Source organism: Natrix helvetica (genome assembly GCF_964273705.1).
Source record: "Natrix helvetica genome assembly, chromosome: Z".
Lineage (NCBI taxonomy): Eukaryota > Metazoa > Chordata > Lepidosauria > Squamata > Natricidae > Natrix > Natrix helvetica.
The window spans coordinates 47,494,630-47,507,525 of NC_138554.1; the positions used below are offsets into that span (position 1 = coordinate 47,494,630).

At 35.7% G+C, this 12,896-nt stretch overlaps 1 protein-coding gene across 4 annotated transcripts in view; it reads left to right on the plus strand.

The window, feature by feature from the left end:
• The window catches only part of SMARCE1 (SWI/SNF related BAF chromatin remodeling complex subunit E1), a 41,640-nt gene that overhangs the window by 18,244 nt on the left and 10,500 nt on the right, over window positions 1-12,896 (plus strand). For all 4 annotated transcript variants that reach the window (XM_081933700.1, XM_081933699.1, XM_081933698.1 and 1 more), the window contains 3 exons: window positions 3,300-3,380; window positions 4,329-4,460; window positions 5,078-5,249. In XM_081933700.1, the coding sequence (XP_081789826.1) occupies window positions 3,300-3,380; window positions 4,329-4,460; window positions 5,078-5,249 (385 nt within the window). The remainder of the gene's footprint in view (window positions 1-3,299; window positions 3,381-4,328; window positions 4,461-5,077; window positions 5,250-12,896) is intronic.

A 12,896-nucleotide genomic window follows, 5' to 3' on the forward strand; every position in this document is an offset into this window, starting at 1 on the left:
AGGATAATACTTTCAAACTGTTCCTATCCAAAAAGAATGGATTGTGGTAGTCCATTAACCATTTTTCAAAATAAGAGTCAGGCTTAAATACTAATATTTCATTTTTAATAAATGAATGAAAAAAATCAAGTTTAGGCCTGTGAGTCAGACTTTTTATGGGTGTTACGTTTAAGGAAATTGAAAAACACACTAATTTACTAATATGGAAGACCCTTCTTTTTATTCTTCATGACCAGCAAAAGAAATATATTGCAATATATTATATTGCAAAGAAATAACAGATTCAGAAGTGGTACATGATCATCATGAGTACCCACCCTTCATGTGTTAACTATAATCCCATGTGTTCTTACCTGGTTCATTACTTTATAATCTCATGTGTTCTTACCTGGTTCATTACTTTAAATATGAATGAATTTGGATTTTAAAAATTCTGACCCAAATTATTTTTATATCAGATTCATATTAGAAGAACTTTTTGTTTCTTTCACAAATTTTCATTGTATATACATATAGTAAACATTCTGAGCATTTTCTACAACGTGTGTTTCAATTTGGGTTTATACTTTATAGATTCCAATTGCTACTTAAGTTGAATTTCTTGAATGTTTTCAGGTCCATCTTTATATATTTGTTTGTGTAACTGTACATTTGCTAATGCATACATCACATAAACATGTTTGTGTTTCATTAGATATGTTCTATGCACCATTGCTTAGTTCATGGCATTTCATAAATAATAACATTGAGAAAAGCTTGTCCTTTTATTTTAAAAATGAGCTTCTCGAATGTACAAATATTTTTATATATGTATCACAATGGAGCCATAAGATGAGTAGATCATTCAAAATTTGAGATCTATGTAGTGATCTTTGTCTGCATGTTTAAATCTTGATTTTAACCTCTATAGTCCCCTCCCAAAATTGCTACATGTATTTTGAAGTACGGATAGAATTTTGTGCATATATGCTACCTCATTAATTTCTATGTGGAAGGTCACATTGAGTCTAAAAATGCAGACATGTATCTGTTTCCTTTGTTAAAGTGAATAAGTATCCTTGATTAATTTTACAGATAACATTTAGGCAACAAAAACGGAATGCACAGGTACAATATAAGTGATAGCTTGCTCAGTAGTAGTAACTGTGAAAGGGATCTTGGAGTCCTAGTGGACAACCATTTAAATATGAGCCAGCAGTGTGCAGCAGCTGTCAAAAAAGCCAACAGTTCTAGGCTGCATAAATAGAGGGATAGAATCAAGATCACGTGAAGTGTTAATACCACTTTATAATGCCTTGGTAAGGCCACACTTGGAATACTGCATTCAGTTCTGGTCGCCATGATGTAAAAAAGATGTGGAGACTCTAGAAAGAGTGCAGAGAAGAGCAACAAAGATGATTAGGGGACTGGAGACTAAAATATATGAAGAACGGTTGCAGGAACTGGGTATGTTTAGCTTAAGAGAAAGAAGGACTAGGGGAGACATAATAGCAGTGTTCCAATATCTCAGGGGTTGCCACAAAGAAGAGGGAGTCAAACTATTCTCCAAGGCACCTGAGGGTAGAACAAGAAGCAATGGGTGGAAACTAATCAAGGAGAGAAGCAACTTAGAACTGAGGAGAAATTTCCTGACAGTTAGAACAATTAATCAGTGGAACAGCTTGCCTCCAGAAGTTGTGAATGCCCCAACACTGGAAGTCTTTAAGAAGATGTTGGATAGCCATTTGTCTGAAACGGTATAGGATTTCCTGCCTAGGCAGGGGGTTGGACTAGAAGACCTCCAAGGTCCCTTCCAACTCTACTATTGTATTGTATATAAGCATCTCATTCTATAGTGAATACATTCTCCAGAGTAGAGGTATTCCACTACTATTGAAAAATTTGGAAAAGTGATCCCCAGTCACCTAGAAATCCATTCACCATTCCCACATATACAGAGACAATTGTATCACAGCCAATGCCAATGCCTTCAAATGCATTAATTTGCATATTAGCTATCTTATGATGTTTAATAAATTCCTTGAAAATAAACGTTAATGGGCCCTTCTCTTAGTAAAGTGTTGATTCAAATGAAGGATGAGCACGTCTTTGAAAAAGATGAATTGTGTATATATGAAAGTATATTTCGAACCCAGAATATTTTTTGTAGAAAAAAAGGACATTATCTGTTACCCACTAAGACATTCATATTACTTTTAGCTATTCTTTTTCCCTACTAAGTGCAGGGGAAAAGCTTTGTTTCTACAGATCTTTTAGGAAAACAAATTTGCTCCAGGAACTCACTCTGTAAAATTTCCACTTGGATAATGCAATTTGGACTAATAAGATATTCAAGGGAGCAAGCTTGGAGAAATATGTTGTTCTGATAAATATTTTAAGAATCTCTCCAATAATGGAATAAGGATAGTGGATATTCCATAATGGAATAAAGATAATTGAGATGATCTTGGATGAGAATGTAGTATGGATAATTCTCAACTTACAGCCATAATTGGGACCAGGACTATCACTAAGCAGTGCCATCATTAAGTGAACTTTATAACCTTTCTTGCCATTACTTCCCTTGTTGATTTTGTTTTATGGAAGCCCCCTGGGAGGGTTTCAGATGCAATTCTGAGATCTCGGTATGCTGAACCACCTTAAATACAGAATGCAGTTATCAAGCACCCGAACTTTGATCACATGACTGTGAGGTTGCTGTGATGGTCGTAAGTGTGAAAATCGGTTGTAAGTCACTTTTTTCAGTGCCATTGTAACTGCAAACATTAGTTAAAGGAATGACCATAAGTCGAGGAATTCTTGTATTCAGAAATACAAAGAATCATTCATCTACAACAATTGAGCTTGGAATTGATTGGACATTAGAACTGGTTAATATTGCTGTGCACATGGCATGCAGAGACATTGAAATAATACAGACTAAAGTGGCTATTTGAATTCGACCTGGAGTTAAAAATGCAGGTATGAATATAACCTCAGGTATTTAGTACAGATAGCATAACAACTGCTCTCATTAGGACAAGAAATTGATGTTTTGAGTTATAGAAAGTATTTGGGCTGTTGAAGGTTGCTGTTTTAATACAAAATCTTTGTCAATCCATAGATTTATTGAAAGTACAAAGAGAAATATTACAGCATTTTTTACTCTGCACATATTAAAATATACTTGTTCCCTTGGGAGTTAATAAGTGTTAACCTGGACCTCTATTATCTATATATTATATTAGCAAATGCCTCTTTTGCAATTGTTAAATATTTGAAATAATATAACCAGTGTGTTTTATTTGGTTGTTCCTTAGGCATCATCGGGTATTACAATCCCCAAACCCCCAAAGCCTCCAGATAAGCCACTCATGCCCTACATGAGGTACAGCAGGAAGGTGGGTACAAAATGCTTGGTCCTGATTAAAGGTCTGCCTCAGCTTAATCTACTTCATTATTATTCTAAAATATGTTTGAATTCAAAAAGCAAGCCTGTTACTATAGCTTTACTTATGTTTTTTTTTCCTTAAGGGAAAATTAAGAAGTCATTGGTTCCTCCTTTCACAGTGAAGGCAATAGCAACCTATCCAAAATGGAGGGGGGGGGGGAATAAGTTTCACCACAGAATGAAACATGGCCACCATACCATAGGGGAGAAATGAAGACCCTTTTTTATTGATTATTTTAAAAATGCTTAAAGTGTGCTACCACTTCTACTACTAACAAAGATGCATCAGGTGCCTTATTGACAGAATTTTCTATATTAAAGTATCCACTTTTTGTGGCAAAGCAGGATTGGTGCAACCTCCTAACTGCACTTTGCAATAGTGACAATAGGATCTACTTTGCTCTTTATTTTTGTTTTGAAATTCTCTTTTATTTTAGGAAGAGGGAATAAGGGTGTAGTGTCATGCTACTTCTTTTTTCCTTTCCTTGTTTTTAATTCACTGGCTTTTTTCTTTCTGATAAAAGAGCTTAGGTCTTACAGACAGGACTTGATCCCGTCCAGTGTCAAGAAGGAACTAAATCCAAAGGACCTGCTTTTCTGCCTCTGTTTCTTTAAAAAATAAAGTTCCATCCATCGCCTCTCTTAATACAAAAGAGAAGAATAATGTGCAGGATTTAAGGGAGAGGATGCTGTGCAGCTGCCAATAAAGCAGTGGATGATAAATGTACCTCTGTCTTCCCACCTCAGAGAAATAATCAAACAGTGGACATTGCCCAAAATAACTGTCCTGTGTAGCGTTGCTTTGAAAGAACAGTAGTCGTAATTATATTAACAAAAGATGTGTTTATTTTGTAACTATTTGGTTAGCTGGAGCTTTACTACAGATGTTTTTATTAAGGTCTGGGACCAAGTGAAGGCATCCAACCCTGACTTGAAGTTATGGGAAATTGGGAAGATCATTGGAGGGATGTGGCGTGACCTCACTGATGAAGAGAAGCAAGAATACTTAAATGAATATGAAGCAGAAAAGGTACACAGAAGAAATCTCCTTCTCCCAAATGATTCTGGAAGTTTGTCTTTCTCTTTCATGCACGTAAAGCTAAAGTCAAATTAAATTTAAAAGACTGGTTCTGGAGGAGGTCACTTATGGGCTCATGTACAGGAGAATTATTGAGAAAGAAAACCTGAATCAACTTTTGCTGTGCAAGGCCAGATCTACTAAACAATTTTAAGGAGAGTGTGATAGAATCACGATACTTTGGATGAGTTGAAAAGAGCCCAGCTTGAGTCAAGGTTGCCTACTCTCCCTCTCTGCCCCTAACTGAACATCTAAGCATAAAGGTACCTGGAAATAAAGCACAGTTAAGGAGACTCCCCTCTTCCAGTTCCTCCCACATCATATTGCTGTTCATTAAATATGGACACATTCCGAAATGTTTAAAATGTAACGGTACCCTGCTTCTGGCCGTGAGACCCTTGCAGGAGAGAGCAATTGAGTATCAATAATCAGCCCTGAGGAATCTGTCTCTTGCTTCGTGTGAAGTTGTCCTTGTGTACTGTGAGGATTTCTTAATAATTTGAAATTCCTACAGTTAAGGGAGATGAGATTTGTTGTATTTTTAAAAAATTATATCTATCAATCTGTAGATAGAGTACAACGAATCAATGAAGGCCTATCATAATTCACCTGCTTACCTTGCCTATATCAATGCCAAAAGCCGTGCTGAAGCGGCACTGGAGGAGGAAAGCCGGCAAAGGCAATCCCGAATGGAGAAAGGTGAACCTTATATGAGCATCCAGCCTGCTGAGGATCCAGATGGTAAGTAAGAGCAGAAGACATTATGTTGCTGACCACAAAGAATGACACAATGCTTGAGATGTAGCTTCTTTTTATTTGACAATGGAATTTTTCAGGATTCAGAAATCAGTCTTTTATTCTCTTCTTAAAACAACTTGGTTGGAAAAAATTATATAAATATTGCAATTCTTAGTTTGGGATCCGCACATAAATAGGATGAATTTACAGTGCTTTCTAGCCTGGTACCTTAACCATTAGACTAAATAGTTCTTACATGAACTAACATAGTTTTATCATCAAATGTAGAAAATTCAAGATGTCTGCTTGTATGAATATTTGTACCCAGCTAGATTTAATTAATATACTGCTTAGAAAAATATGTATTCTAAGCATCTTGGTTTTTGTAGATTTTTGCAGACTGGACAGTTTTAACAAATAAACTAGGTTTTTCACTGGCAGTTACAAAGGAAGTTGCCTATTGAATAGAGATCCCTAAAATTGTCCCAAGGGATTATACAAGAGAATAAACTCTGTCTTCACTTATTAAAAGGCCTTGAGTATTTTTAATAGGAATTTGAAAACAGAATTGAAATGTACCACAAAATTAGCCAGATCAGATCAAAAAGTCAGAATATTCAAAGAAGTAGGGAGAAAATAATTGAAATGCTAAGTATTTTTTTAATTAAAAATTTCAGCCATCTAGATTCTTTGCCCAAGCTAGTTAAGGTCAATGAATTGTTAGAAACTTTAATTATTCTTTATTTCTGTGTTTCAGATTGGGGTGAAGGTTGAAACTGATACAATATAGTTTGCCTAAACCACCCACTGAGTTCTCACAGTTCACCAGCAAGCCTTCCAAATTACAACCCTTTCCCTAAATATAATATGGAAGTTCTTCATTTACATTTTAAGATATATTTGAAATAAAATACCCAGATTTATCCTGGATCAGTCATCTATGAATTCTATGAGTAGAATTGCTTTTTAAAGTTTACTTTGGATAGATCCAGCAGCTTCTGCTTATAGATGTCATTTTTAGTAGCTTTTCTCATTTTCATGCCTCACAAAAGGAAGTTGACTTATTTCTCCAAGAATTATTTGCTTTAAAAAAGCAGTACCTGGTTGAAAAGGGAACTGTTCATCTGAAAAGATATGAATCTCTTTAACCCCAACTTTTCTTTTCTATTAAACAAAAATAGGATCATTTTCTTTTCTTTTTTTAATGTAATGCAGTCTCATTTTGGAATAAGTTCAAGGCTGAGGATAAAAATCAGGGAGACAGATTTATTTTTATGCTGAATCATATAACCATGGTATATTTCTTTCTAAAGCAGCAGTTTTCATCATGGGAGATTCAGAAAAATAAGCAACCATACATAGCTTATGAGAGATATTATAAACAGTCATTCAGTAATACAGTGATCATACATTTCCTTACGTTTCCCAGCCTTTCATTGACTCCCATCTTGCGCTGTGCACTAATCAGAAGTTCAGAGGCTGCACATTTCTGCCCCAAGTATTTATTATGTGACTCCCAGAAGCTGCTAGTTTTCAACAGTTATTATGGTTGGTCAGGTAATCAGCCAGATGTTTAGCTAGGATTTAGCATTTTTATCCACCTATCAAATACTTCCTAAGAACCTGGTTAGGCAAATATTGTTGTTGTTGTTTTTACTAAAGATGTCATTGCAGATAAATATTTGTCTGTCAAAGTAAAGCTGCCATTTGCAATTGACTGATGATAATTTTGTCAGTGCTGAGATGTTCATGTTCGAGCTGTTTTGAGTTTGCACTCAAGGTGCCTATTATGTTGGTATTATCTTTGTTTTCTTTTATCAAAGACTTTCCATTTCTGTTTTCAGGTACTTTGTATTTCGCAGTTTTCTCCAGTTCTTTCTCTTTTCTGCTGTACTGCAACATCCACTACTGATTTTTTGTCTTCATTATCAACAATTTTTAAGTTTCAGATGTTATGTAGCAGATGTTTGTCTTTTTGATTATGTTGAATTCTAAAGCCCCAGTTTCTTCATTTAAAAAAAATATTTTGTGGTCAGTTCTTGCTTTCAGGCAAATTATATTTTTGCAAATGTTCCAATACATCATTGTGGCTATTTTGTCATGCAGCCTTTTCCTAATTAATTTATCTGATTTTCTTGCAGCAGCTAACTAGGCGGTCCAGTATTTCTCTTGCTTCTTTGCAGATGAGGCATTTGTTTTCTTTTTCTCTCTTCTTAATTCTGGCTTTGTATGCATCTTATCTTAAGGCACAATCTTGCATAGCCAGAATTAGCCCCTCTTTTCTGTTTTCTTTCTCTTAGTCATTACCAGCTCTTGTTATTTTCTTTGCCTGATTTTTTTTAATGTACTGGCCTGTTATACATTTTTTTTAATGTACTGGCCTGTTATACTTTGCTTAACCATGTCCCTTTTCTGTTGTCAGTTGGACTCTCTTGCATATTTGCTCGATCTTTCTAATACTCATAGTATAGTAGCTTCAATACATCTTCATTGCCCTTCAGATATTCTTTCAATGCCCTTTTTTCCAACTTAAATGTACTTAAAACATTCTATACCTATCTATTTCCCTTGGTAGGCAGAGTCTGCAACATTGCTCTATGATGAAGGACATGATTCATTGCAAAAAAATTTCTAGCCTTCCTATCCAAGGTTTTTAGTTCCACTTGAATCCAATTCACTATTCCAGCTGTGTATCTAAATGAGTGGAATTGTCTAGGTGTCAATTGCCTTGATGGTATTTCTTCCACTGAATTTGGATTTAAGATCTTCACTCTTCTAATGTATTCAACACTAGCCGCCTTCTTGACTTTATTATGCTTGTCAGCCTGAAGGATGCCCAGATATTTGTAATGATCATTTTCATCCAGACTTTAGATATTATTTTGGTAGGCATGTTAATTCCTTCAGCTTTTTGTAATTTCCCCCTATATTGATAAAGAATGGCACTTTTGGCCAGTCAAAACTCCACTGGAATATCCTAGCTGTATAGTTGGACTTGGTTGAGCAGCGATTCCATTTCAGATGTATTTTTCCATATAGCTTCAGATTGTAAAGTAGGTGGAACAGCCTAGCAGATGTTTTTGATATTTGATAGCCATGGCATGACATGTTTTGTATTGTTGATAAAGGAATCAGTACAATGACAAACAGTAGTGATTCACTGGAAAGATTCATCTATTAATGTTAATTTCTCCCAATCTTTATTGATCAGCAACTGTCTTTCATTGAGCTTTATTATTACTACTATGAATAGGCCGATTTTCTTTCAGCACTGAATTAGTGAAGCTGCTTGGTATCTTCTCTTGAAGTCTTGCCCACTTGTTTTACTCTGTATCTTTTATTAGGCTTTCACTATCAGCAGAATATTTACTATATTCTGACCCTACCAAAAGTTTCATTATCGCCTGCATGAAAAATCATTTTTATTGAAGATTTTTAAATCAGGTATTTTGTTCAGTTACTGCATAGAATCCAGATATCTTGTCCTAGAAATAACTTGTTTATAGAAGGACCCCCCACCCCTTTTGTGATGTGTGATATGGGTATCTTCATTATAAAACCTATAACCTTGCTGCCAAGATTCAGAACTCCAGTATCTGGGTGAAAGAATCTTTGAATTGTATGCTCACTTGGAATTATTAGGATGGGCTGTGAGGGCATATAAATATAATTTGCACTCCCAGATATCATTTTAAAAGTTAAATTTAAGTAAAATATAATCTGGGTGAATAGATTTAGTGGCCCAATATATAAATATCTCTAGCATAGTTAGCTTTTCAGTTCTTTTTTTAAAACATGGGGTTCATTGGTTGGAGGGGATAAACTAGAAATTCAAGATTGCTGTTCTGAGACACTTTTTCAAAAATAGTTTTGGAAAAGACCAAGCCCATATCTACTATTTGTCATTCTGTTTTTTGAAAAGCAGTTTGGAGATATTCTTTGACTCTTAACTCTTTGATGTTCCTGGTTTTGACAGGAGGAAAATGGGTGGCTATGAATTCACAATTAAATTCATTAAGTAGCTATTTTCATAGGGAATGATGTCATAGAAAGAGTGAGAGCTTGTTATACAGGATTCCTATAACCACCTACATTCATTTTTAAAATGGTAATTGACCTTTTTTCTGTTTAAAATATCAAATCAAAATATTAATTATTTAAGGAACTTGTATATATAGTAAATATGTTACAAAATACATTTTGTTTTACATAAAATATAATTCATTTCTCCCAGTGCTCATTTTTGCCATTTCTAATATTGAGATAAAGCATCTTTAATTTAAAACTACCTTGTAACTGATAATAGCAAATTATTAGAAGTAATCAAATAGGCTGATGAAGAGAGAGAAAAACTGTTGGGCATCACATAGAAGTAATTTTTCCTTATCAAGCCTTAGTGAATGTGTGTGTATAGGTTGGATTATACATTTTTTAAACTTCTATACCATGCCAAACTCCCAGGAATAGACTTCAATGAGCAGAGAACAATTTGCTTCCAAATTAAACATATATGGGATTTAATTTATTTCCTCTAATTAAAAATCATTTACCATTCCCATATGGAAAAAGCAGTTGTGTATAGTGATACTTAAAATGAAAAATATTGGATTTAAAACTTAAAAACAAGAAAATTCAGTTGCCTCCTGAAAAAGCACCTTTGGGACTTGTTAGTGGTACTAGTGCGATTAAGCACTAGCAATGAACCCCAGGTCGAGGTTATAACAGAGCAACCCTGTAAAGTATACGCAGCGTGCGATATATAAAGCAACCACACTGAATAATGGATAGTAAAGTAACAAAAATAAACTTTACTTTCTGAAGAATATAGCAAAATCCATAAACACAGCCAAAAAGTCATACACAGAGAAAAACAGTCCAATAACTTACACACAGTAAGTAGTAGCAACAGTAATAACAGTTAGACAGCAGTTATCATACATCAGGCAAGAGAGAGAGAGAGAGAACATCAGCTGCAATTTATATGCTGTAATCTACTAATTAGCAGATCTCCTCTCTTAAAGATACACAACATGCCTTGTGCAATATATTGTCTACCCAACTTGTTGGTTACACCCTAACATTCTCCCCTTTGGGTAGATCAATATATCCACTCACAATGTAAGATGATAACCTTCACATGATGAGGTATGTTTCACTGAACTTTGTGCCTTAGTAAAGTTGTCTGCTAAATTGTCTTCAGTTGAACAATATTCCAACTTTATCAGGCCATCCTTAATGCTTTGTCGAACATTAAGATACCTCAAATCAGTATACTTCAACCTCGTTTTTATAGCTAAACTAGTCGCCATTTTTATTGCTGCCTGATTATCTTCATAAACAGTAAAGGGTTCATTCATACTTAATCCCATATCTATAAGCAACTGCTTATAATATATCAGCTCAGTACATGTCAACGACAAACATGAAAACTCAGCTTCCATTGTGGATAAGCTTATGTGTTTCTGTCGTATCGACCTCCATCCAATCAGTACACCACCTAGCATAAAGGCTATGCCGGAAGTTGACTTCCTATTATCTATAGCAGCTGCAAAATTCGCATCAGCATAAACAGTCAAAACTAAATCCCTATTCGGTTCTAAATATAATGCATAGTGGATAGTTTTCTTCAAATAACGCAGCACACGCTTTGCTGCTTGCCAATGCCTCTCTGAAGGACTATCATTGAATCTAGCCAGTTGGTTCACACTAAATGATATATCTGGTCTAGACCAATTACTTAGGTACATTAGGCTACCTATCAAAGATTGATAGATTCCCTTATCAAAACCAGTACCCTCAGTAACCTCAGGTTTAAACTCCAATGCCATTGGTGTCTTTGCAGTCTTACATAGCTCCATGCTATATTTCTTAAGCAAATGATTAATTTTACCAGCCTGTGACAGCTTAAAACCTTTACTGGTTCTAACCACGTCTAAGCCCAGATAATGCTTAATTTCACCCAAATTCCGGATTTTAAATTTACTCTCTAATTGTGAAACAATGTCAATAGCTTCCTGCTCAGACCTAGTAATAATAGCTATATCGTCCGTGAACAAAAGCAACAACGAGATCAAACCATTTTTCACCCGTCTAAACAAACAAGGATCAGCCAAACCTGGAATAAATCCCATAGCTTTTAGTTCATTTACTATACATCTGTTCCACTCAAAACCGGACTGTTTTAAACCATAAAGGCTTTTTTTAAGTCTCCAACAACCAGTCTGGCCATTAGAATCCACACCTGGTGGCATCTTCATATAAATGGTATGCTGCAATGGAGCATGCAGATACGCTGTTTCAACATCAATATGGGTAACATTACACCGATACTTAGCAGCCCACACCAATGCTGCCCTCAACGTAGAGGCTTTCAAGCTCGGAGCAAAAACCTCATCGTAATCCCTCTCAGTTTGGGAAAACCCTTGAGCAACTAAACGAGCCTTATAAATAGCATTGCCAGCAGCATCGTTTTTAATTTTAAACACCCATCTACAGCCAATTGCACTCTCCCCTGAAGGGAGCCTAGCTTCTTCATAAACTTTCAATTCCTGTAAGGATTTCAACTCCTTCTCCATAGCTGTCTTCCACAATTTCTTTTCCTTTTCAGGATACAGCCTTAACTCTGCAAAACTAGAAGGTTCTATGCTAACTTGCAATACTACACTGGCTTGGTATCTGTCGGGTGGATGCCTGTCCCTAGTAGACCTCCTAGGCAATACAGGACTTGCAGAATCATCCTGTTCCACCTCACGAGTAGATTCTACATCTACATCTTCCTCCCCTTTCAGAGTAATAGATGGACTATCCTGATTCTCTAACTGCTCATTTGGTGTATCGTGATTAACCAAACGATCAACATCTATATCATCACAAACCTTGTGAAACTCTTGTTCTAGCTTCTCCCAACCAACATGTTCTGAAAATTTAGCACTAGCACTGTGCATAATTCTCCGAGTTCCAGGTTCCCAGAACCTAAACGATCTATGATTGGAATTGTACCCAACAAAAACCATCTTCCTAGCTCTGCTTTGATCCTTCCGTCTAGTCTGTGAGGGAATATGCACCCAAGCAGGGACACCAAATGTGTGTAAATAACTCAAATCAGGCTTCCTACCATGCCAAAGAGTATAAGGAATCTTACCAGTAGTTGAGTTAACTACTATGTTCAGAATATGGTTTGCACACATTATAGCCTCACCCCAAAGCTTTTCTGACAAACCAGAATCAACTAGCATAGTTCTGGTCATTGCCTGCAATGATTGACCACGTCTTTCAATAAATGAATTATGTTCTGGCCTGTAGGGGGCAGAACGCCTATGTTCTATACCAGCATTCTCCAACATTGTTGTAAACCTATGATTAGTGAATTCAGACCCATTATCAGTGACTAGGCAAAGTACTTTTTTATCCATCTTACGTTCAACAAACTTTAACCATTTAGTAAAGTGTTGGAAAGTTTCTGCCTTTGATTTCATTACATAACAGAAACCATACCTAGAATAATGGTCCATAATGCTGAGTATATAGCAGGCACCTCCTAAGCTAGGTTTCTTAGGGCCAATTAGGTCTGCAAACACTACATCCAGTGGTTTAGATGTCTTGAATCCTTGAAACCGGTTTGCAGGAGTAACCTTACTTTTAGCCTGGTTA